Raw genomic sequence first — 25,653 nt, 5'->3', positions numbered from 1 at the left:
AGTTGGACTCAATATGAAAAAGACGTCACATAAATACAGCATTCAGGTTTCAGCAAAATTTCAGTGTGTTGGTGTGTGTGTGTGTGTGCATGTGTGCGTGCACCTCTTTTGAAGCAAATTAGAGTTACGAACTCTTAATAAATAACATAGAAGGATCTTATTATCTTAAGACAAATGTTGCTTGTTTAGTAATTTTTCTTGCAGAACCTTCGAGGAGAAAAATCAATAACCTTCTCATCTCTGTCCATTAAATATGAAGCTGGAGCCAGGAGACGGTTAGCTCAGTTTAAGACTGCAAAACAGAAAGAAAACAAAAGGCTACAAAATCTGCACCTCTGCTGTGCTTGTATCTTGTTTTTTTGGTTCAAACAAAAACTGAAGTGTAAAGAAATGCGTGGGACTATTTCTTGGCTCGAGAGAGACTTCCTGCAGTCTTGTCATCATCACAGCCAGGTTGCTAGGCAACCAACTGAGACAGACTCCAGAAAGAATTTAAAGATGAAATCTGTGATGTGATTGTGTCGGACATATATTTATGATCTATCTTTAGATCATGTGTTCAAACACTGAAAACTGTTTATTTGTTGCAGCTGGTAACAATCTGTAACCTTGTGGAAAAATGTGAATGACGTTCGCTTGGTTAAAGTCATGTTATCTTGTTTATAGGGAATGTATTTGTAGTACAATTTCACAACTTTTCCAAAATCAAGCTGAATCAACTCTGAACACCACATCAGATTCTCAAAACCATTCACCTGTGCTAGAAAGTTAAAACTAAAAGTTTAAAGTTCATTTTCTAAAATCTACGGAGAAGTCATGCAGTAAAGTTATATTACCAGTACCAGTGTTTTATGGGTTGTGTAGAGCTCTTGTAGAATCTGATCCACTATGGAGTTGGTCAGGTAAGAGACCACAGACAACTTCACCTCCCTGAGACAAAGACAGAAACACACAGATTCAACAGTTCAGTTAGTAACTTAGCTGAAGTCCCTTGCTTGATGCTGCTGTTTCACCAGCTCTCTCTCTCTCTTACTCCAGGGCTCTGTTGATGTCCTCTGCTGCTCTTTCCATCAGGGCGTTGCGGATGGAGGAGCGAGGGATCGAAACTTGTTCGGAGATGGACGAGAGGGGCGGGCTGAGTCTCTCGGCTGCCGAGCAGGACATGGGACACAATTCCCGGCACAGAGACACCATAGAGTCCACAACGACCTGGACACAAAAGCCCAGAGAAGTTATGTATTCTGTGCATTTAAAATAAAAAACTCAATATAAACACATTATATCCAAAACATTAAATTATTCATTCACAGTGTGATCTGCTTGCTTAATCTTTTCCTATGACTCTGTCATTTTTTATTTACCGTATCTTAGAATTTCCCGCAGATTTAATTCAATCTATGGTGGTAACAAGGGTGCTCACACACAAAGATCACTCTCACACGAAACAGGTACACAGAATAAAGAGAGAAAAATAGGTTCTAACTTAAGAGAAAGAACTATATTGCATGGCACAACTGTCGCTGCAACATTGAGTTCTGTCTGCCATCCATTCATCCACATATAAACCAGTAACTATTCACTCTGTTCACACCTTCACCACTTCAGCCCAAATCTGGATTTTTGTGCTGGGAACACACAGGTAAATATTCCCCAATCGATACTTCCTCAATGTAATTAATTTTGACCTTTGCAAATTGGTCATGCAGCCTCATGCATGGTAATAAAATTGGAAAACACAAACAAGGATTTAAATTGTGCCTTTGTTAGTTGATATACAATAGATTCATTCCTCGGGGTGTGCTGGTTTTTTTTTTTTTTTTTTATCATTCGACCACCTACTGCTGCAGAATCCTAACACTACCAGAATGGAACTAAAAAATGTTAAAAGTGGTCCCCCCCCCCTGTGAATTTAAATGCAGCATTTCTTTTGAAGTCAGCATACCTCCGCCGCACACACAGTCACAGGCTATTAATTGGCAATTTAAATGCAACTAGTCCAGGGCTGTACTGTTTAACATTTCTGTGATTACAGCCACGGTGCCTCCCCAAACACACCTGCAGCTCTTTGTCCGCAGCTTTGGCCAGTTCTCCTGCCAGAGTGTCCAGGCGCTGTCTGACGGGACCGTCCACCGACAACACATGGGCCAACTCGCACAGAGATGGGTACAGCTAATTCACAACAAGGCAGAGGGAAGAAAAGAGGTTAAGATCAGTGGAGGACAACTTAAGTATCAAAAACAAAAGAACTCTTTAGGTTGAATGTCAAATATGGATTATGTTCACGTCTGGTCATTGGGGGCTCATCCCTGTCTGATTCTATTTTACATTCTGTAACTTGAAAACCCAAACCATCCTGAAACCTGGTGCACAGACTGGTCTTCACTTCTAAATGCTGTGTCATTTGTTCAGCTTCAAACTTTCTTTGACGACCAACGGCTAATCATTCAGCATTTATTAACTGATGAATTAATTAAAGAAGTTATTTATGGACTCAGGATTTGACTTCAAATGACCAGTGATAAAGAAATATCACAATGCCTCATATAACAAGGCAAGCTCACATTTTTCCCGAACAATTGCTTATGTCAATTCAGTATTAATTAACCATCAATAAAGTAATTTGTCAGAACTTATTAACCCTGAAAGAAAAACTGATCCAGCTCACTTCCTTCAGTCTGAATGTGTATAGAGTTCAAACACACAGCGCCATTATTACAAACTGATTTCTTAGTTGTCTGATGACGTATTGAGTGATTGTGGCTGCTAATGTCTGTGCTATTGTATTAATAGTACATTTGGTGTGTATGCTGCACAGTTTCTGTTTGGTCTGAGCATTTGTTTCCTTTCTTATTCTATTATCTATTTTCTTAACTTATTCATTTCTTTACACGGTTGTTGAATAAAAACACTAATAATGTCCAGAACAGAATTGGGACGATGAAGGGACAGAGGGCATTGGATTAGGGTAGAGGTGAAGTTGTGCATGAGAGGGGTCTGTTGTAGAGTTTGAACATTTGTGTGAAGGTAAAGCTGGAGGGGCTTGTAAACTGGGAGAAAAGAGACATGGATGCAATATCCTAAAAATGTTGTAAAACTGTAATGTGTTTATGTTTCACTTTGCCCATAAACATTACATTAAAAAAAGATGTTTGCAGCTTCTATTAAGATTTTAGTAGCAGCACTTGGTTGCTATATTGATCCTTCATAAAATCAAAGAACAATTGCTGAGTGCTTTGATAAAACTTTGTTAAAATGCATTATAATGTATGGGTGATTATTAAGGATTCTGCTCAGTTAGTCAGGAGATAAATGCTCTGTGATATAGTGATACTGAGCCAAAGAAAAGCTTCCCCAAGGGAACAATAACATAGATCTTGTCTTCATAAAGAGAACCATATTAAAAACTGGTAAATCATGAAATGCAAAGTAACTGGTCACTATAGCTGCCAAATATATGTAATGGAGAGAAATTTGGATTAAATTCCTACAAACATATAGTGGAGTAGATGTACAAAGTAGCATTAAACGGAAATATTAAATTACTAGTCAAAAGTGCCTCACACACACTCTCACACACTCTCACACACTCTCACACACAGACAGACAGACAGACAGACAGACAGACAGACAGACAGACAGACAGACAGACAGACAGACAGACAGACACACACACACACACACACACACACACACTCACAGCTCTGGAGTTTTTGGCTTCTTTGAGGATCTGTCTGGCCGTCTGGACCTCCTCTCCTTCCTCGCAGCCTTTCAGGACACACACCTGCTGCTGCACCCGCACACACAGACGCTCCATCACCTACACACACAAAATGGATGCAGATAATGAGTAATAAACACAAGACATTCAGTGTATGATCTAAATAAGAACCTTAACTTGTTCGCCATCATGCCCCTGCACACACACACACACACAAACCTGTTCAGCAGTGCTGGTGACGAGACCCTGGTGAAGTCTGAGAGCCTGTTTCTGCGAGAAGCGCTGAGTCTGGTTGTTTCTAAGCAGGGCACGCTGGATCTGTCTCACGCGCACACACACAGAGACAACAAACAAGGAGGGAGAGGAGCGGAGATGACAGCTGTTTACAAAGCGCAGTGTGCAGGAGACAGGTCCATTTGCATGGTAATAAGGAAACTGGAGAGAGAATTTTGATCCCCAGAAATAAACGGGAAGCCTTTGATTTATTTTCTTGACTCAGCAGGTGGAAGTGTTCACTGCTTAATCATCTTATGTAAATCAAGTTTTCCTCAAGGGCTAAATCCCTGAATGTTGAAAAAGAAATACACATACATATACAGTCCATATGAATGACTCATTAGGATACAAGCAGAACCCTTTCCCGTGTAGAACTGACAGTTGTGTTAAAGCAATGTAAAAATATACTGTTGATATTTGTTTTGGTTTCTGTAGATTTATCAGGAATTCTCCTGTAGTGTCCAGCCTCGGGGGAAGGGAGATGCTGAGTGTGATTGACTGACATCTGAGCCGGCAGGGAGTAAGACTTCGTCATGCAATGTAAACAGACTTGCACCGTTAACTGCGGCTTACAAGCCGGCTGATGGACAGAATCTATTTGGCAAAGGTAGAGGAGGAAACTTATCAAGTCATTTGGGATCGAAAATGACAGCTCTTTATGTTTGAAGGCAAGTTTTAAAGCTGATGAGTGTTCCAGCAATTTATTATGTCTAATGATGTTAGAGTGCACTTTCCCCCCCGGACGATTGTTAAAGGACACAAACAAGAAAATCTGCAAGACAGGATGTGTTATAAAAAGAGACACTGCTCCTAAAAGGCTGATGTTTGTACCTTTACATGGAGCCTTAACCACACAGACCGAAGCACACATGTGGGGCACAGTCTTAAGACCAGAAAATAAAAGTGTAAATGTCGGCTTTTATAACGCAATCTTATGAAACAGTGCAGCTAAAGGCAGGATAGAAACTGAAGCAAACAGAGCAACACTTGTCTCTTACATTTATCACCACAAAGGGGCCCTCGAGTAAGACCCTTAAACCTGCCCTCAATGGTTCCATTGGAGCTGAAAATTTGAAGTGTCCATCACAACACCCTAAAGCCCAAGACGCCATTTTCAAGTGTCTGGTGTGTGTCCACCAAGGGTCTGAAGCTCAAAGGAATTAACTTTACTATTACATGAGACAAAAATAAAAGCTTCCTCTCTATATTTGGTGTCCTTAGGTGAAAGAAAGGCGCCTTTGAAATAAAATGTATTATTATTATTTATAATATTGTCCCCCAAAAACTTGGATACCAATTTGTATTGCAATTTTTAAAGAAGCACTGCAACTTGTACTTATTTTGTAATCTAATCTGTGTAGCACGAGATAGATGATGGAACAAGTTGATGGTCGATAGGTATTATTAGGTTTCTCATGAATAAAAATGCTAAAACTTTTGATGCAGATTTGCTATATGGGACCTACCACATTATAATTTATAAATACTTTCACACTTAATCATTAATTCTGATGCACAAGCAAATGAAAGTCATTCATCAAACCGATGACTCAGCCTGACCTCAACGGTCAGAGATTACCACCTGCATCTTTATAACAGGCTGCAGCACACTTGGACATCAGAAACATCGAGGAACCTCCTCTCACCTTGGTCAGGGCTTGGTCGGTCCTCTCTGGGGCGCTGCGGTACGCCTGGGCGACATCACTGAGGGGGAGGGGCATGTACTGCAGGGTAAAGTTGCTGTTTAAGTGGCGAGAGAAGGAAGAGAAGGGGGGGGGGGGGGAAGAGTGATGATATTAACGTCGCAATAATAAACTAGAAGGATTATGATGTTAACAAGAACAAACAGGAAACACCCAGGGCATTTATAACTGTTTTCTCCAATTCCCTAATACGCAAATGCACCCACACACTCTTACAAACACGAAACACAAACTTCACACCCACGATTGGCTGGCACACGCGTCAAAAGGCTGATGAAACAGTGTGTAATAGTAAACACTGTGCAGAGATGGTTATCTGCCTATCTTAGAGTGTGAAAGTGATTATGTGTGTGTGTGTGTGTGTGTGTGTGTGTGTGTGCGTGCGTGTGTGTGTGTGTTGTGTTCATCTTACTGCTCGAGCGCTCTCGCCACATCTTGGAAGCCTGTCACTGTGGTGTTGTTGCGATCCCATGCCACGCTCCTGAGAGGGATCAAGCGGGCAGGAAATAGGGGGAGACGGGAAAAGATGAGAAGAACATGATCAGTAGCTTTTGAGAGCTCCTCAATATACACACATATACACACACACCGAACACATGTGCAAACCACAACATGGTGAGCTTCTGTTACTTCCACCTAACATTGTCTAATCTTGTTTTTAATACATCTGTCATTTCAATTCCAGGTCCTTTTTTCCATTCATCCGTCCTCCTCCTCCTCCATCTCTCTCTTTCTCCATCCCGCGCTCTCTGCCCTAGAAATTCCATCAGCAAAACTAAAAATCTCACTCCATAGGTGGTCTCCATCTTGCATCCCATCATAACTTTCCCCCTCTTTCGTCAATATCCAACCGTCTCCCTCATACCAGTACTCCCATCCTACCCCCCGTCTCGCTGCTGTCCTCCTTTCCCCAACTCTTGCCCTCCCCATCACAGAGATTTTTCTCTCGACTGCTTTTTTTCTCCAGCACACTTCAATAATATACGCACGTCTTTACTCAATCTCTTCTCTTATTTAAGTGTTGTACAGTATGGAGTTTGCCTGAAGGCCATTTCTTTCCACCCCTCCTCCGTGTTTTCTCTCCCTTCTAACGATTCGCCTCGCTATCCCTCCAACCTTTCAGTCTTACCTTCTTATCTTCTACATAGCTCACTTTCCTTCATCTTTGAAGTGCCACATTGAACTCACTGTTATGCCTCTCGGCAACCTTTGTGTGTCCTCTCCTAAAACCATACCTAACACATTCATTTTCTCCAACCCTATTCTTTTATCTGTCCCTGACTCAAAACCTTGTCTTTGCTTGTCCCACTCCTCCTCTTCTGCTCTAATCTACAAGGTAATCTCTCTTTATTCCCAGTAGTTTGGTTAAAGAGCCCCACACACCTGAGTGTTGTGTTGATCTGCAGGGCTTTGCTGAGCATCTTGGCGCCGGAGTCCTCCAGCAGGTTGCCGCTCAGGTCCACCTTCCGCAAGCAGGTGTTGGAGCCCAGGGCGTTGACCAGCACCGTGCCACGCTGGCGAAGCCTCGAGTCGGCCAGCGAGAGGGAGTGCAGGACCTTCAAGACAGTGAGAGAGAACCCAGAGGAAAAAAGATGATTTGAAAATATTCACTTTCAAGGGTGAAATTAATATGGGCAGCTAATTCTCTAAATTTTCTCCATGAGGTAATTGCTTACAATGATCGAGATTTATTCAATTATAAGCAGGAATGTTTACCTGACAAACAATAATGACAACAACTTTACTACACTTACACTTAGCCATGTGAATAGAACTTTAGTAACATTTGTTAATTCCTGAATATATTTGAAATGAGCACCCAGCTTAGCTTTAGACTATCCATAACCTGTTTGTGTGGAAACATGCATTATAGGTTTAACATAAGACTGTGGCTAAATCCAAAATCACCCACTCATTCACCCACCCCTACTTTACTACATATAGGGTCTTCTTGTAGAGAACTATATAGTGAGCTCATCTGCAAAAGCTGAAGCAAACGAGATATAACTGGTTAACAAACAAGCCTGGCGAGGAGGTTTTTTTTCCAGCTCTTCCAGAAAAGGATAAAGGTTGTGTTTTATACACAGAGATATGTAAGAGTACTTGCATCAATACTGGCTCACAGACTTCAGGGTGATGAATTTTGAGTCAACTCAGTCGTCTACGGGCCAGTAGCTTCTTTTGTAAACTTACATGGATCAGTTGATTTGAAACAGACAGTGTGTGACAATTATAAAATTAACATTATTTGTCAGGGGGCAGTTTGAAAATATTACTGTATAAATATTACAGTTTGCAAATATTTCTAAATAAATATTACAGTTTGCGAATATATCTAAATAAATGACATCAGCACGTTATCATCATAATTTACAAGGTGCTGCTATTAAAAAGTGGGTTGATGTCTTCACTTTAAATTGTTATATGAGGGGTAGAATCTCTCATTATCAGCTTCCTCTCTGATGTGGATGGGGGAAGTGGGGACGGAGCTCGTGTGGTCTGCAGATATTTTTGTTTGGGTAGTTCGCTTCATGTTTGAATTTTCTAAGAGGCCAAATTAAATGTGTGTTTTTTAATGAGTTCGGTTAATCAGGAGGTCAGCTAAAAGGGCAGGTGATATTTTTTTACCAGGAATAAAATCTTTGGGATGGAAAGCAGCATAAGCATGAGGGTGATAGATCTCACTGTCCTAAGAAAACATTGGCTTGCAGGACATGATGCACAAAACAGGCGATTTATAAGTGGGTATACGCTATTCTGACTGAAAGTGGCGTCGTATATCCTGCACTACACTACTGCTTGTAGTTGTTGCATGGTGGATTTTGCTCCCTTTGGACCGAGCCAGGCTGTGTCTCCGTTTCCAGTCACTTTGCGAAGCTAAGTTAGCTTAGCATCTCCTGGCTGAGAGAGTGATAGCATTTCTTAATAATAATAATAACTTATGTGTTCAGCACTTATCTAAACAAGATTACAAAGTGCTTCACAAAAATCCATGGCAAAAAGTGAAAGGTATTCAATTCAGTTCAATTTTAAGCACCAAATCATAACATAAGGTCAAGATCTTAAAGAAACCCAACAGTTAAGTAACCCTCATCAAGAAAGTGAATACATGTATTTCCCAAAATATCAAACTACTCCTTTAAGAGGTTCCCCCCCACATCTTGTTTATGTATTTTTTCAAGCTGCTGGCACTTCTCATTTTCTCACTTTAATTTTAGCAGCCTTCTGTGAGTCACAGTTGAGTGTCAGCACGGGGCACTGGATCAAAGCTCCCTGCAGGAGCCGAGATGATTCTGATGTCTGTGTCGTCATCACATGGGTGAGCTAACAGGACGACCTCCAAGAAACTTGATATAATCCCTTTAAACCTACACGTTTACACTCATCCACGCCTTTGCAAGTTGGCCTTCATTGCACGCATCACTCTGTAGTCAGGAGCATAGTTGTGAGCTATCACCATCAACAGTGGTAAATAATTGAGTAAGCTGCTTGTCATGCTGGATTTGCCGAGCGGAGGGCAGAGAGAGCCTTGGGAGTCTCGCAAATAAACTGAGACCAAAATGAATCAGTCGCCGGGACCCACAGACATCATGACATCACAGGCCCACAGACAATATGACTCGTGTGTATGTTTGCACCTCGTGTGTGTGGCAGAGGGAGATTGAGCTAAAATGCCCATAAATGAGGAGACAAGAATTTAAACAGTGACATGTGTGCGTAGCGACAAATCTGTGGGGCGTGTGTAGGCGTGCATTTGTGCATAACGCCACAGAGGATTCTTGTGTTTGTGCGTATGTGAGTGAGCACAATATGTTACATAATCCAACTCACACACTCTTCCTCTTGCACCAAATGAACTAGTTTCTGCAGAATGTCGTCCAACACCCTGCGGAGGCAGAGAGAAACAGAGAAAACATTAGACATCAGTATCAATCTCTCGCCTTCCTGCCATCTGTACTGCCGGTTTCCCTTGTGGTCCCTACCTGCCCTTGATGTTGAAGTTCTTCCCCAGCATCAGGTGTTTGAGGGAGGGGTGCCTGGAGAATGCTGGGATGACAGCCAGCAAGTCGGCATCCAAACCTGTACACAACACAGCACGCACATCACTAGAGTACAAGTGCAGTGCCAGCAATGCTACACTCCGCTGAGCCTTTGAAAAAAAAAAACACTTCCAACTAGATCTTCAATTACATCCTTGTAAGAACAAATCAAATGAGATAATGAGCATAAAACTTTGAGTGTTGACACATTGAACACAAAACACACAAGATATTAACTGATGAATTTAACTGGAACAAAAAGTCAGATTTCAACTTGATGAAAGTGAGTATTCTAGGCTGTTACACCAGTGCCTCACAGTTTAATTTGAAAGGTGCTAACATTTCTGGCTTTCAAAACTCATTTTATCGTCTCTTGGCCGGTTTTGGAACAAACTCTCACTGCCCACTGAAATTCCAAAATACTCCCAATTAACCTCACTTCCACCCACTCGCCATTCAAAAGCTCAAGGATGAGGAATGAAGAGGAAAGTGGTTACCATGGCAAGATATTTCCCCCACAAACACTGAAATGGCTCATTCAACAGAGGAAAACATATCTGGTGTTAAATAAGCTTGATTTGTTTAGGGCCTGATCGATGACTGGTGTGACGATACAATTGCACCTTTTATCCGTCTTTCTTCACCTAAACATGACAAAGATAAATATCAATCCGACATGGCATGCTATAGATGGTTGGATCCAGCTCATCCCACGACCTTCAAAGGATAAGTGGTATAGAGAATGGATGGATAGATGGATAAATGTTAGAGATGAGTCATATTATCAGCATACTATGTCTCATCTTTACACACATAATTAGAGTTTATGGAAAGAAAACTATGAAAATGCATTTTTTGCCAGTGATACATGGTGTCATTTTTAAGCCTCCAAAGCTTAGCGTGCTGCAACTCATTTACAGAAACGGACTGTAACAGTCAGTGGGGGCAGGGCAGTGTGCTTTCAGTCTACAGGCCACGCTAAACTCCACATCCTCAGATAAAGTACAATCCTTTTTATTTCACCATATTGCAAGTGCTGATCTCAGACATGGCAACAACATTCATAGAATCACTTCCTGTTGTGAACTGGGGGTCTGGGGATTCTGTCAGTTTTACAGACCTCGTGAACAATAAATAAATACAATTATTATCTAAAAACATTGACTATAAAATCTTCACTGCAGATAAACCAGGTAGGATGAACATAAGCTTTTCTAACTTCACTGTGCACCATAGACTGTTTACACAAAGCTCTGCACACATTATCCTGAACGCAAACATTAAAAAGTGAGAGTACATTTTAGAAGTGTTTGAGGAGGACTCACTGATGACAAGGAATAATTCTGAAATAGCTCCAGAGCTTTAAAATAGGACAAGAGAGGAGCCCATTGGTAAACAGGCAGGTTAACTGCACTAGTTTAAAATAAATACAAAATAAAACAAATAAATTATCCAAGGGGAAGTCAAGGTTGAAACTTTGAGATTGGTTATTTTACAAATGCAGCTTGTCTTATCTCAGTGGAGGTATTAAAGGTAGATTAAAAAAAAAATGTCTTCAATGCTGCTTGCAGCTTTTATTTGAAATTAATTTTCGCTGGTGTCAGTGATAAGAAACTGTGACATGACGAAGCAGGAGGAGGAGGAGGGGAGCACCAGAGACTTGTTAATGGCTCTCCTTTGATCAAACTAATAAAGAGATGAGACGGTAAACAAGGCACAGTCATATCATCTGCTTTGTTTTTGTCAGTGGGAAGTTGTGAGCTGGAAAAATAGTAAAAACAGTACAGCAGTAGTAATGTATGCCATGATACAGATTTGTTTGCATTGTTAGCAGAATGAGGATTAAATTTAATGGTGAAGTATTGAATCTGTGTTGAGAAACAGTCATCTATGACTTTTAAATTCAAATGTAGGCTCAGATGGAACATTTGGCAAGATATCTTACACCAAAGACCTGTCTTTGTTTATATTGTACTCAAGTGAACTTATGTTACTAGTTCTGACAAAGCAGTGCAATCGTAACTTGCACTGGTTGACTTTAATTAATGTGTCAGTTGCTTGCTCACCATGGGAAAACCTAAGAAAATGAATGATGAAGATCTGTAGAACAGGGGCCAAGATATTCTAATATCGTGTCTCTAGTAGATCAAAATCTAATAAGAGTGGATTCTACAAATCCCAGAGTGCAGCTCCACAGGGACTGTCATTCAATTCCAGGTGATATTGGGGGAGGTAGGGTACACCCTTGACAGGTCGCCAGTGTATCACAGGGCCAACACACAGAGACAAACATCTATTCACACATATGGGAAACTTAGATTCTCCAACTAACTCAAAAATGAAGGAAGCAACTGTGGAAAACCCACACAGACACATGGAGAACATCCAAACTCCACAGAGAAAGAAGCCTGGCTGAATCAACTTTAGACATCATGACCATCCAAATCTAATACCTTCATCCATGAGTCCAACAGGTTTGTGCTGAGATCGAGAAATATTATCTTGTGGCATTCTTAACTTTTTCATGAGACAAGAAAGGGTTTTGCAAGGTCACTTTGACCTCAACCTTTTATCCTCAACCACCAAGTCTAAGGGAATGTTTGCTCCAAATTTGAAGAAATACCTCAACATGTTCTTGAAATATCTTGTTCACAAGAATGGGACAAACAGACAATCCCAAAAACATAATGCCACCAGCCAGGCAGAGTCATAAAAAGAAAATGTTGCAGCAGGAAACATCAACTATTCATTGGTTCCATTGTTAAAAGATGCAGTTTAAATGAAAAACTGAACCCGCTGGTGTCCCCACCATGATGCTCGCCATCAAAAGAGTTTCAATGTGCCTGTACAGCAACGGACAGATCTTAATCTGTCCCCCGTGTAGGTGTGAGAGCACAAATGTGTGGGTGTGTTTCTTACCATTATCAGAGATGTCTAAAGTCCCCACGCATGAAACTCGAGGAAACAGCTCCTGGATCACCCCGGCACCTGCCGACCTTAACTGTGGGTGGAAGACAGAGAGGAGTGGAGCATGATGGGATAGCCACAAGCATTAATCTATGAAGTAGATGAGTGAATATATCCACAGCAGCGCAGACTGACGGAGCGTACCTCACAGCTGCTGATGTCCAGGTGTAAATCAGTGATATGAGGGTTATTGGACAAACCCAGGAACAGAGCCCTGAAGGAAAATACAGGCAGAGTAGGAGAGGAGAGAGAGAACAGGGCAATGCAAAGAAAAGCAAACAGATTAATCGGGAGGCAGATAAGGAAGGAGGAATGATCAGAATGATAGTCAGATACGAAGACAAGGAGAAATAAAGGGCAATTAATGGACAAAGGCGAAACGAGAATGACGGGGTGAAAAAGAGCGAGAAAGGAGGATCAGTCCCACATAAATCCAATTGCTGCTTTTCCTCCCTCTAACAACCTGAACACATCATCCGAACCCCTCCGCGCTGCTCCAAGTTCTCCTTCACACACCTAAAAGCTTTAAAGCCATATTAAAGGATTTAGGAAAAAAGTAGCTTAAGAAGATGAAGATTTATAGCTCACCAAGTCCCAAACAGAAATCGCCTAAAAAGAGGGTATTTATCCAAGACACATGGTCATTTGCAGTGCATGCACACACAGACACAGCCAAGCAGGGTGCATCAAAAAAATATATTTGCACTTCAAGGCCCTGTTGGAAGTTGTTCAGATTTAAGGGTTGTGCACCATGAGGAGGTAATGAGCAGAAGTGTGAGGTGGGGAGTCCACTCCTACATTTTGGCTGCGATCCATCATTCAACACAAAACCACCTTGATTGTTGCAGTGTGCTTTGTTTACTCAGTCTATCGATTGTACTCGTTGGCTACGGAGGAGCTAACAGCAGGCTAGATACCTAACATAGAAACTGTAATCTAGCAACACTCGCACTTATCCCTGTAGGGACACTTTTTTTCCTTGGCAGCTCACTAGGCTGGTTTGGTTACAGATCTCCTGAAGCTTGTCAGGATGAGGATACAGACTCCTGCACAAAGACACATCAGCACAGTGCACACCGGCCAATATGGAAACATTCAAACGGTGTCCTCTGATTGAGGGCCAGTCCACTCACATGACAGAAAATGGCTCCGCTAGTGAGGAGAACCGTTTGAAACCTAATGCGTGCTTTGATGATTCAATATCGCTGATGGGTTGGATACAAACTGCTCCCCATATGGTATCAGCTATTTTAGTAACCAAGCCTGAGACAATAAAAACATGAAGGATAACATCCCTGAGGGTGCTGAGTGGTTTGGCTTGTACTGATGGTGGAGTGTACCACTGTCCTCTATCCGTGATTGAGCCGTGCATTAGGGTGAGATTGTAGGGAACATGAGAGTAATGCATTTAAATTCTTGTAAGTGTCTCCACCCACTGCTCTAGACTAAAGCACCTTACAGCAACATGGGTGGATTCCGTTTTAGCTCCAGTGTTGCCAAATGGTTGTTGAAGAGAGAGGCACTATCAGTAAGAGCTGTGGGAAGCACACACACAAAAAAATGTAAATAAACCTTCTCCAGAGCTAAACCTTAACATTCTTTGAGATCTGTGTGGTTTCAGTTCACCATCATTCTCTATAAAAAGTCAAATCTACGAATTGAGCATATACAGCAGATGGATTATAATCTGAGGAGAAACACTGGCTCCAGTGTTGAAAATGAAGACACATGTCCCCTTATCTAGTGTATTGGTTCATTTACAGTATTTAATTTCTTAGTTTGATTAATTTTAAGGGTTTCAAATAGCACGTTCATTTTAATAAGGAAAAAGTGCATTAAAAATTGGCCCTTTGGTGAAAAGGAAAGTAACAAGCCTCTACATACTCAAAGTTCTGAAGTCATACAGCACAACAGCAGCATGAAGCATAAAGTCCACATATTGGCAGAGTGCCACATACATTTACATTTCATAGATTTATGATTTAGCTTTCTCCTCACTGCAAATATTGATATATGAGATTCATTTTGAATTATTTATAATAAAGCATCTAATTAACTGTTTTAATTGCTTAACAACGTGAAAATTTAGATTTATTTATTTTACCTGTATTGTGTAAGATTCATTTGGAAAGGCTCAGACACAAAAATTTTTTGGCACAAAACATTCATTTTTTATATTCCTACAGAAATCCAATCAGTACTTTGATACAATAATATACTTAAATAGAATTATGTGACATAACAGTGATTGTATTTCATTTTTCATACCACTGCATAGAATATTGTTGTTATAATTTATGATATTTGCTTGTCACTTTATTTTATTTGGACCGACTATAAAACCTAGCATTGTTTTATTCAACATTTGGTAAATGGTCTGTATTCATACAGAGCTTTTCTAGTGATTTGATGACCACTCAAAATGCTTTACAGCATTCACACACACACTCATACAGTGAATCTACATTCAGCTGTTTATCATGAATCACTCACACAGATGTCAGGGGGAAATTGGGGTTCAGTATCTTGCCCAAGGAAAGAATGTAATAGCCCGGTATCGAACCGCTGCACATTTCTGTTGTACCCCAGCAAGTTTGTTTTTTATTTACAGCTTTCTCATAAACTCAGTATAATATTACATCGTGTATCTTATGTGTTTATTAGTGCATCCTCATGGCTCTACTGCAGTTTATTTGGCCAACTCAGTCTGTGCTTAGTGTCCAGAGGTTCTCCATATGAGGTGGAAGAGATTCAGTAGCCAGTTGGCTGTCACACACGATGATGCACTGTAGGCTGAATACTATAGTCAGCAGAATAATGATTAAATTAACACAACAGGAAACACTATAGCTGAGGCGGCATTGAGAAAACACAGACAAAACACTTGGTTACCCAAACGGAAAGAGCATGAGGGCTTCATCCACTGATTATTCAAGTCTACCACATTAAATAGGGATTTACACTTTATTATACATAACTAAAACAAAAACACAAATCTAGTTATATAGAATTGAATTAGAATTAGATAATTGAATTACATAAATGCATTTCTGCATTTTTTCATTTTATACAATAAATTAATTTGGCACATATCTGCAAACATAAACGCAGATACCAATATGATACTCAAATTTGAATTTTTGAATTTCACCAGTTTTAAGCTTGTGAATCTCAAAGTGTGGAACTCACTGTAACCATTGTAAAGTAACGCATGGCCCTAGATTACTATTTTATAAATACAATGACATTAAATGTGGATTGGTTACATCATGTTATCCAGACCATGATATGGACACAGATTTCGATGCAGATTGGTGCATCCCCTAACTACAGGAATTTAATGAGTTTAATGAGTAGTGTGGCTACATATACATGTGAGTTGGGGAAAATCACATCCTCCATAGATTGTATTTCTATTACTTTTGTATGCATAACAATGGCACAAACAAAGGGGGTCAAACTGACATATAAATATATATGCTCTTTTTTGTTACTGTTTTGTGGTTCCATCTGTACATGTGATGTGTATCCATGATATGCTCACAGACCTGTAGGGTTTCAAATGTCCATGCATGTGTGACAGTGACTCACCTCAGTGAATCCGGAGGGACTTTCATAGAGGCCAGGCTGACGTAGCTCAGGCTGAACGCTGAGCTGAAGAACTGGCGGAACGTTGGCAGAGAATCTCTGGCTTTTCTGGAAAAGGACAGAAAAGAAGAAAATACAAAGGGTTAGAAAAATGTATCAGAGAGAAAGGGAGAGGAGGACAGCGGGCGAGGGCTAAAGCCAGATCAAGATCAGGCATTTAGACTGACAGGTAATGAAAGGGGACGAGAGAATGATGGGAACAGATAAGACGCCGATCGAGACAAGGGAGAGGGTGACAGAAGGACGTGTTATGCTGATGGTGAGTGACAGAAAGTTTTCAGCAGACGAGTAGAGAAGTGACAGAGGGGGAGCGGAGCAACGGGAACGAGGGAGCGAGAGAGAAATAGAAGTCTAAATCAGCCAGATGCTGGCTGTGACATTAAGGTCAGTATTATATCAACCAGACACCATGAAAAGGTTGGCATTAATTACCACCCCCAGTTAAAACGGTAACACTGACCAATTATCCAACCATCTGCCTGACATATACAGAGCATTAGCCCAGCATCAAAGGAACTACAGAGAATATGCCTGTGTGCATGTACAACATCCCTCTGAGTCATTGCACATAAGGGGAATATCCTCTGTGTTTGCAGGATGGATCTAGTGCACTGGTTCAGATCAGTGTTTAGAAGTTGTCTGAGCAGCCAACCTGCCATTTCAGCCCCCACTGCACAAATAAGTCACCACAGGGGAGGATAAGGAGGGGGTCTGGAGCCCGCAGGAGAAAGTGATGAGAGGTGAGGAGGAGGAAGAGGCAGGATGAATTCATCTTCTAGACAGATGAAGTTTGTTTTTCAGGAAAACATTACGTGCTACCTTTCTTTTCAGACAGCTGCTATGTTGTTTACCTGTACAGCAGACCTGTACAGCAGAAGACAGAAGACCTCTTCTGACCTAACAAGTAGTGCTGTTTTCAACTGCCAGTCGATGTTAGCTGGTGTTAGTGGCCACCAGCCAAGTGTTTTGGGCTTGAAATCAATGATACAGGCCATACTTGAGGATACTCTGAGGCTAAAGGTAAATCTGACTGGGTACTGGTGTGTATAGCAGTACTATGAAAGCCATGTAGCCCGCTCAATAGATCAGACATCATTACCTCTATGTCTTTTTAAACTAAACACTTAGGACAAGATGGAGAATACATAATGTATGTTCTGCTGCACTAATTAATGCCTACCGCCAGTTGATGTAATCGTATGTTAGTGACCACCAGCGGATGTTAGGGACATATCTTCATATCAGACATATCATATCATATCCAGTGGTACTGGCAAAGTCAGGGTTTATACTGGAAAAAGTCCCGAACACGCACTCCCGCACGCGCACACGCATGCACGCACGCCTGCACACACACACATACTGTATGAACACACAATGGATTCCCTGGTTCCCTTACTCTTTGAAGGTCATGTTAACATTCACCTGGTTCGTTTCATCTAAGGGGAGAGACCAACAATTCAACAAGGCTGGAGCTCCCACTGCACCACCTGTATCTGTGGCTCTTTTAAAGCTTATTTCATTACATTAAAATGATTTGTTATGATGGATGGGTTTTAAATGACAGATTCTGGTTATTATTAAGTATTTATCAGTACTTTTAATAGGCACAGATCCATGTGCCTATGCCCCTCATAGCACTCATTAGTGGACTGCAACTCAACCAAACGATTTTGGGTCAGATTCAGCCTTTCTGACAATTGCAGGGACATTGCAGATTTGAGGCTGATCCGGACAGATTATGTGGAGAACTGATCCTTTACTGTGAGTGGTTTACGGACTAAATGCCACTGATAGCGAGCTGATTGTAAAAAGTCACAGACTAAATGTTGCGTACTTGTGTCTAGAACCGTAACATGACTGCCTACAGCGTAAATAAGACTTCTGTCTCCCGTACCAGGGGGACAGTAGAAAAGGATGACAAACCTGTGGAATTGTGGCCAACAGCAGGAGTACTCTTTAATGTGTCCTGTTGTTTGTGCTATACAACACACAAACAAGCGTAACCAACCGACAAACCTGCCTGTCAGCCTCCAAGTTTGTTTTTATTCTGAAGTTACATTTGATCACGCAAGTTTCAGTGAGTTCCCAAGTCACTGGAATTGCCACTCAGAAATAGTTTTTTTTAAACGCCAGGTGTGTGGTACTGCATCTCAACTCATGGGTGGTAAAGTGGGCCATTTCTCAAAATTTCAAGATAAAACATTGGTTTGCAAAGTAGTTAGTTTGACGTGACGATGGAAAGTCACCAGAACTTATTCTGAAGGCAAAAATGAAGGCTGCAACCTTCAGGCTGCAAAAAGTTTAGATATCATAGCAAAATTTGTGATATTATAATTCAATACTGTTTGAGTGGTCTATTTCTGTATACACCTTATACCAGGATTATTTGCACCTCCCATAAGGAGGTGATGTTTCTGCATTTGTTTGTTAGGTTTCCACAATACTAAACTGAAACTTAAATCAAAAACCACTGTAGGGGTTGCTGGAATGAACTAGTTGGGAGTTCTCATTTGCTGCATATTTACTGTGAGCCCTTAATCACATGAGTTATCTGCAACAGAATTTCCTGGTGTCATCAAACATCTTTTAACTCCCGGTGCTCCCATTACCATGGTAACCCCGCAGCTCCCTAAAGGGACAAGTAACAGTGCAAACTACATAACATCAAAATAGTTCAACATATCAAAACCATGCTCGATTCACAACACCATTTTTTTCGAGTTTTATGTTACTGAACTATTTTCATTAAAGTCAAATATTGAACTGTCTCACACCTATCTTTTAATATGGCATTTACAGTGCATTTGGTCTTACAAACATATTTCAAAAATGCCTAAAATAATCTTAAAATGACACTTCACTTCCTTTCAGCAGGTTGATTTAAACTTTCAGCATTGACACTTGGACGTGACTGCTGCTGTTTTAAAGAATTTAAACACCAACTCTTTTTCAGCCGTATGTTTCCACTGACACCTGAACTACTTTCGACGTTTTAACTTCCAACTGACACTTTATTGACACTTCAATTCACTGAACTGCTTCTGAACTGCTTCTGCAGCTTCTTCCACAGACATTTCAAAGGCTGCAAAATCTCTGCATGGTAGAGGACAATTAAACTGTCTTCAATATTTCAACTGCAGTTTCTCAGAGTTATGTTTCATTTTCTTATAAAATAAAATCAGACATCACACACTACACATTAGAGCAAAGAGAAATCACAACCTGACTGACTCTTATCTTTATTTCCACTCACGTAAACCCAGGCTAAAAAGAGACATCACCTTTCCTGAAATACTGTCTAAACTTCAGAACATCATAACTGAAAAACCTTTCTACACTCTCCTCTCTGATCCAATTTTGTCATGCGCTCATGTGTTTGGCACAGCTGTTTAATAGATATGAGCCCCGTAATGTGACTGGCAGAGTATAACATGACTAATCACTGAACCCATCCAATTCCCTGTCCACTTTATGCATAATGTACCGTGAGTATGCGCCCTTATTGTCCTTGTGCATATGACCCTCCGACTGTTATGATTGCACTGTGAAAATTTGATTAGCACTTGGCTTGTGACTTGAAAACGTTATCTACCAAAGTTTTTGGAGGGTGTCGATTTCAAGCGCTGCATACACTCATTTATTCCTTCTGCAATGCATCAATTTTTCTCAGTGATTATGAGTTGATATCAGCGTTTCACACAGAATCAATTTAATCTATGGCGGTAACAGGCTAGAGAGTTAAAGCTAAGTTCGTGCATGAGAGAAAGAACTGCATTGCTGGCCACAAATGCAGTTGAAACTCTAAGGTCAGTCTGTCTGCGTGGATGGTCAAAACATCAACGACCATAGCATGAGCCCGAGTGAGTAGCGCAATAGTACACGCAGAGTACCCGAGAGTTAGCACGCAGCAAATAGTGCTGCACACAAGTAAGAGATCTCTAACTATTATTCTGATTAGTGTCACATTTTGGTTTGATTAGAAGCTGTGGCAGGACAAATTAGAATATGGTAGACCGCCACAGTCTAGATAATTCATGTGAGACAGTGGATATGCCTGACCGAGTCACACGTCCTCCACACAGCTCCAACATCCAGCACTAAACTTGGACAGAAGATGCATCTAGCAAGAGGGTTAAGGGGTTAGGGAAGAGGAGTCTTTAAACACAGGTTAATCTGTTGTAAAAAGTAAGTGGAAAAGGCTTATTAGAAAAGATAAAGAGAGATAAATAAGGGGAGAAATAGGAGAACATTGAGTAATATTAGATGGATAAGATCATCAGGAAGAAAGCAATGGTGTAAGAGGGAAAAAAAACCAAGATAAGGACGTTGAGATAATATTGAGGCGTACGTATCTGCATTACAAGCCCCCGTCATTGGTTTTGATGACCTCAGATTGTCTGGGACAGCAGCTCTTTCACTGACCAATTCAATTAGCATACAACCTGCTGAACGGCTCCTGTCTCATAAGCAGATGCAGTGTCACAGTCTCTTTCACAAAGCAGTCTCTAGAGAGCTGTATCAGCAGCTTGTTACCACATGTTACATGTGTGTCTAACTTATCTACATGGGCTGCTCATTGTTTCTTGTGTGTGTGTGAGTGTGTGCGTGCGTGCGTGCGCATGTGCACGTGCAAATGTGCGTGCGTGCATGCGTGATTGGCTGAAGAAGTCTGAGGGGGTCCTTTCCATATTCATGAATGGCAGCCTGGCGGTTCTTATCAGCTCGGTTCAGCTTTGTGGGTCTTCGTTGTCACCGCAGCACAGAGGCCGTCTCACTGGCAGCACTGAGCCGGCGTGCATTTAATACCAGAGGACCCGTGACCGGCGGGAGGTGGAATGAACTACGAACAGAGGGTGGGGGGGAGCAGGAGGATGTGAGGCGAAAGAGTGGTGGGGGGAAGAAGATGAGGGGTGATAAGGAAAGAGGAGCAGCGAGTAGAGGTAGAGAAGGAAATAGGAAAGGAAGATCCAGTCCATACCAACATGCCTGAAAACTCACAGCCCGAGATCACTCATTCACACTGGATATGTGCTTGCCAAAGTAAACAGGTACACATGCACTGCACACAGAAATTGTTGCAGATTATGCAAATAATATCTTGTCTGCAGCAGAGAAATGATTGACAGCTGCCTTCATCAGAAGATTGCATCATTGTAAATGCAGAATTGAACTGCACAACAGCTGGTAGCAAAGATAGCAGGGTCCGCAATGCTTGAAATAGATTATGTTGCTTTCTACACCGTTAGCTGAGGCTGATGCCAGTTGTTTTCTTCTGGAAGGGAGTCATGTGGTAGGAGCCTGACAACCCAACCTGCTGTGTCTGTCATCGTTTCCTAACATCTCTGTTTCTGCCCGTCCAGACTAAAACACAGATCCAGAGTTTTCAAACTAACTAGAGAAGTGTGGACGGCAGACATATCCGAAGCAGAGTTGATGCGTTTTCAAACAAAAACATGGTAGTGTTGCTGTAGCCAAAGAGGATAGTGAGTGAGAGAGGCAGTGAGCAAGAAGAAATGAAAAAGAAAAGGGCAACAACGCCGTGGACAGGCGAGGATTTAAAACCAACAAGAGAAGATGGGTGGAGGGTGGAGGTCACCAGTAAAAGGAAACAAGAAAACTGGGACCGGGAGGAGGCAGAGAAGAAAGGGGAAAAAGAGAGGAGGTGCAGGCAGACATGAAAAAAAGGCCGAGATCGATAGAGAGATGAAGTCTGCAGAGAAACAAATGCAGGCGTGGGAGCCTGGAGAGTGGAACAATAACTCCTGCCATTTTTCTCTGTTATTCTGTAATGTAATATGCTGAGCAGGGAGGCTCATGAGCTCCTCTGGGACACGACATGATGAGAGCCAGAGCCGCTCCTGCCTGCTAGCTAGATAAACACAAACATTTATATTTATATATATACACCCACACACATACACATGTAAAACACAAAAGGATGAACTTGCTGGCATACATACAAGTGCAGGAGAGACAGAAAACTTGTTAGCAAACAGAGTCGTGTATATTAAGACGGATGAGAGTGCACGCACACACATACACACACAAAGCACGGCAGAACAAATGAGGGGAGCGAGCAGAGTGTGCACGCTAATTCTGTCAGTGAGGTCCAGGGCTAAACACTAATCTACAGCAGAAAACAAATGATGTTTGCTCTGTGAGGCGCCTCCTGACTGGAATTCCTCCAGAGCTGTTTGGCTGAGTCAGAGCAAGAAAACAAATGTGTTTGTGTGCTTTAAAGAAAAAAAAAAGAAAAACCTAAACAGGGATTTACACAGTGAGGTTGAAATCCCACCTGTGAGAGAAGGAGTTCTTGGACAGGTTCAGGTAGGAGAGGTCAGCGCAGCAGCCTCGCAGCAAAGCCCCGAACAACTGGTGGAGAAACAGAAAGACAAATGGCTCGTGTTACAGCAACTGTGATTGTGTTTTACAACAGTTATGTCGACCATGAGGCGGCACAAATGGTGATAGCACAGATTAAAGCTGACACAAATACAATCTGAACAAAAATCCAGGTCACAATGGGATGTTAGTGTCAAATCAGGATAGAAATATAGACTGAAAAACAGTGCTTGCAATTTGGTTCAGGATCATTTTTTTCATTTTTGTGCCATATGGCCGGGGTCAGCTCAGGAGGCAAAGCGGTTGTCTAGTAATCATAACTTTCCTGTTCCAATCCGCAGCTCCTCCACACAGATGTGTCCTCGCCTGCAGCTGATGCTGCGTCATCAGCGTGTGTGATTAGGTGAGTGAGACGTATATTGTAGAGCACTCAGCTTGGTCGATGGAGCAGAAAAGTGCAGTATCAAATGCAGTCCAATTACTTTTTACAATTTCTCAGAAATATTGCACCATCAGGAGGGAATCAGGATCAGAAATACTTCATTGATCCCAGGGGGAAATTGTGTTTGTTACAATCGCTCCATGCAAGAGTAGAAATATAAGCATAGAAGAGTAAAAAGAAATATACAATAAAATAAAATATGAAATATATACAATATGTGTGTACTGTACATTGAATATTTAGTGCAAGTATGGATATGCATTGTAATGACTCCAGTCTGTTGACTCAGAGGGAGGAGTTATATAGTTGGATGGCCAGAGGCAGCAATTACTTCCTGTGGCGCTCTGTGGTGCATTTTAGTGAATGTCATGAATCCTCCAATATGGGTTTCTATAAGTGATTGAACAGACACATATGTGTTACTGCTGAAGATCTGCTGTGAGTACAGAGGAGGACGCTACATTACTGCTCCTGTGTGTGCACGTGAGGAGGGCACTAAACATTCAAGTGCTACAGTTTCACTGGGAAACAGCGATAGAAGAATTTGGCTCAGGTTTGACTTTGTGCTCACACACTGTAAAGGAGATCCCACAGTGTGAACACAAAGTCAATGAATTTAAATAACCCAGCGACTGCCAACCATTTTGTCTTGTAAGAACAGACAGAAATTCAGTGTGTAGCTCAGGCCCATGTCACGATTCAGATGACTTCAGTTAAATGTCCCATGCCCACATCCAAGTATCTAAAGTAGTAAGGATAAAAACTACACACATTTTGCTGTAAATACTACACTTAAAAATGCAAACGATACATCTCTCCTCCTCCATCATCCCTCTCATCAAAGCGACGCCACCAAAAACACATGACGCACACTGACTGACAACTTAGACAAGCTGACTTTTCCATGACTCGCTGCTTACTTCTTGATATCCCCTCTGCTTTAATGGTGTTTGTGTCTTTGGAAGACTCAGTGAGTCGCAGTGAGAGCACGGGCAGCAGGCATGCAGGCAGGCACGCCAGCGACAACCAGTGTTTATTACAGTCGTGCAAGGGCCAAAGACACCTGCTCTCCCCCCCCCCCCCCAAGCAACTTTATTTATTGATGGCTATCGGGGCGTGAAGAGGAATTCAACAAACAGATTGAAATGTTATAGAAACAAAGTGTAAGAACATAGAGCAATTCAGTACCTTTAGGTGCCTGTGTCACTTTTTAGAGGCCTTTTGAGTTATTCACCAAGGAGTAACGTCTCCTTCCAAACTTCTCTGATGGTTTCATTTAAATAATTAATTGAGGCACAAAGAGAAACACCATCCAATATTTCACACATTCAAACAAAATCAAAAAACATTACTAAAGGTGTACTAGAGCCTCCTTCTTGCCTTCTTCCAGCTCTTGGGAACCTTCAGAGGGGCCCTGACCCCTTGGTTCGGAGCCAATGGACCTAACACCCTGCATGTTAAAGTAGTAAAAACGAGTGTCAAATCCGGAAAGTAAGTACTATAACTTTTTATACTTTTTAAACATATTGCTGTAAATTTTGAATGCAGGTATTTTGGTGTTGGGAGAACATAAGTCTTTGTAATAAAAATGTCATAGCAATTTTTTTTGCAGGTTTACAAACTATTTTTTACTTTAAAAAATATTTTTCCTATAATAAAACACTGTGGAGAGAAATGTGACAATACATTTCAATTACATTTTCACACTTCTGGCCATTTGACTTGAAATGTTTCCCGCGGAAGGTGAATTATTGATTTACTCCTAATTTTAAACTCAACGAGATGTTTTGTACGAGCTTGGAGTGCTTCCACTATTCATTGACGCACAAATTGTTGAGCAACATTTTGTTCTTTAACTTTTCTGACAAAGGTTTAAATTAAGTTTTGAAAAAATGTTTAAAAAGTTCTTCAATCTATATGCTAATTTAATACATAAAATTAAAAACAAATCATGAATTTGGGTTAATTGAAACCTTTAAAGACCAGTTACTTACTTTTGTTAATTATTTCTAGGTCCGTGTCCATTTAGGGGTTAATGGCCTCTAGCTCTGACTGAAACAGAGCAGAGAGACACTGTGTTTTTCAAAGTGTGTCCGGAAAGTGGTCGTCTACTAAATCCTGAAAGCAGGTCCCAAATGGGCAATAAGAAGTGTAATTGTATTACAGTGAATCAAAGTCTAGCTCCACCCATGCCAGGAAAAACTGAATTACTTACAGCTCCTTGATTTGTTATATTGATAATCCATCAAATGTCTAGTTTTTACATTAAAAATCAAACATGCTGACAATTTCTCAGCCTGTATGATCAACATAACATCATGCAGCAGTGCAGCTATATTCAGCTATTGATCCGTTTCAAGGTGTTTACAAAATCTAACTTGTGAAGACTTCCAAATAAAGAGATCAGGGAAACAAAAGGATCAATGTCTGGGAATGTCCAAACAATCTTGAAACGAAGACAAAATCCAGAAAGTGTGCTTGTTAGGCAGGAGAGAGCTCTAAGCAAATATGATC

General features: G+C 41.2%; 1 protein-coding gene across 5 annotated transcripts in view; it reads right to left on the bottom strand.

Moving 5' to 3' along the window:
* The window catches only part of carmil3 (capping protein regulator and myosin 1 linker 3), an 88,425-nt gene that overhangs the window by 17,327 nt on the left and 45,445 nt on the right, over positions 1-25,653 (bottom strand). For 3 of the 5 annotated variants that reach the window (XM_020113186.2, XM_069511606.1, XM_020113194.2), the window contains exons 15-28: positions 22,651-22,727; positions 16,296-16,400; positions 12,849-12,918; positions 12,657-12,738; positions 9,681-9,777; positions 9,529-9,583; positions 7,081-7,253; positions 6,110-6,178; positions 5,641-5,734; positions 3,938-4,036; positions 3,698-3,817; positions 2,056-2,169; positions 1,034-1,209; positions 837-930 (exon numbers count right to left, since the gene is read on the bottom strand). In XM_020113186.2, coding sequence (XP_019968745.2) covers positions 837-930; positions 1,034-1,209; positions 2,056-2,169; positions 3,698-3,817; positions 3,938-4,036; positions 5,641-5,734; positions 6,110-6,178; positions 7,081-7,253; positions 9,529-9,583; positions 9,681-9,777; positions 12,657-12,738; positions 12,849-12,918; positions 16,296-16,400; positions 22,651-22,727 — 1,425 coding nt within the window. The remainder of the gene's footprint in view (positions 1-836; positions 931-1,033; positions 1,210-2,055; positions 2,170-3,697; positions 3,818-3,937; positions 4,037-5,640; positions 5,735-6,109; positions 6,179-7,080; positions 7,254-9,528; positions 9,584-9,680; positions 9,778-12,656; positions 12,739-12,848; positions 12,919-16,295; positions 16,401-22,650; positions 22,728-25,653) is intronic. The other 2 variants (XM_020113200.2, XM_020113207.2) reach the window with 1 other exon arrangement.

Source organism: Paralichthys olivaceus, chromosome 16, assembly GCF_024713975.1.
Source record: "Paralichthys olivaceus isolate ysfri-2021 chromosome 16, ASM2471397v2, whole genome shotgun sequence".
In the NCBI taxonomy this organism is placed as follows: Eukaryota; Metazoa; Chordata; class Actinopteri; order Pleuronectiformes; family Paralichthyidae; genus Paralichthys; species Paralichthys olivaceus.
This window is presented reverse-complemented; position numbering and strand designations above follow the sequence as displayed.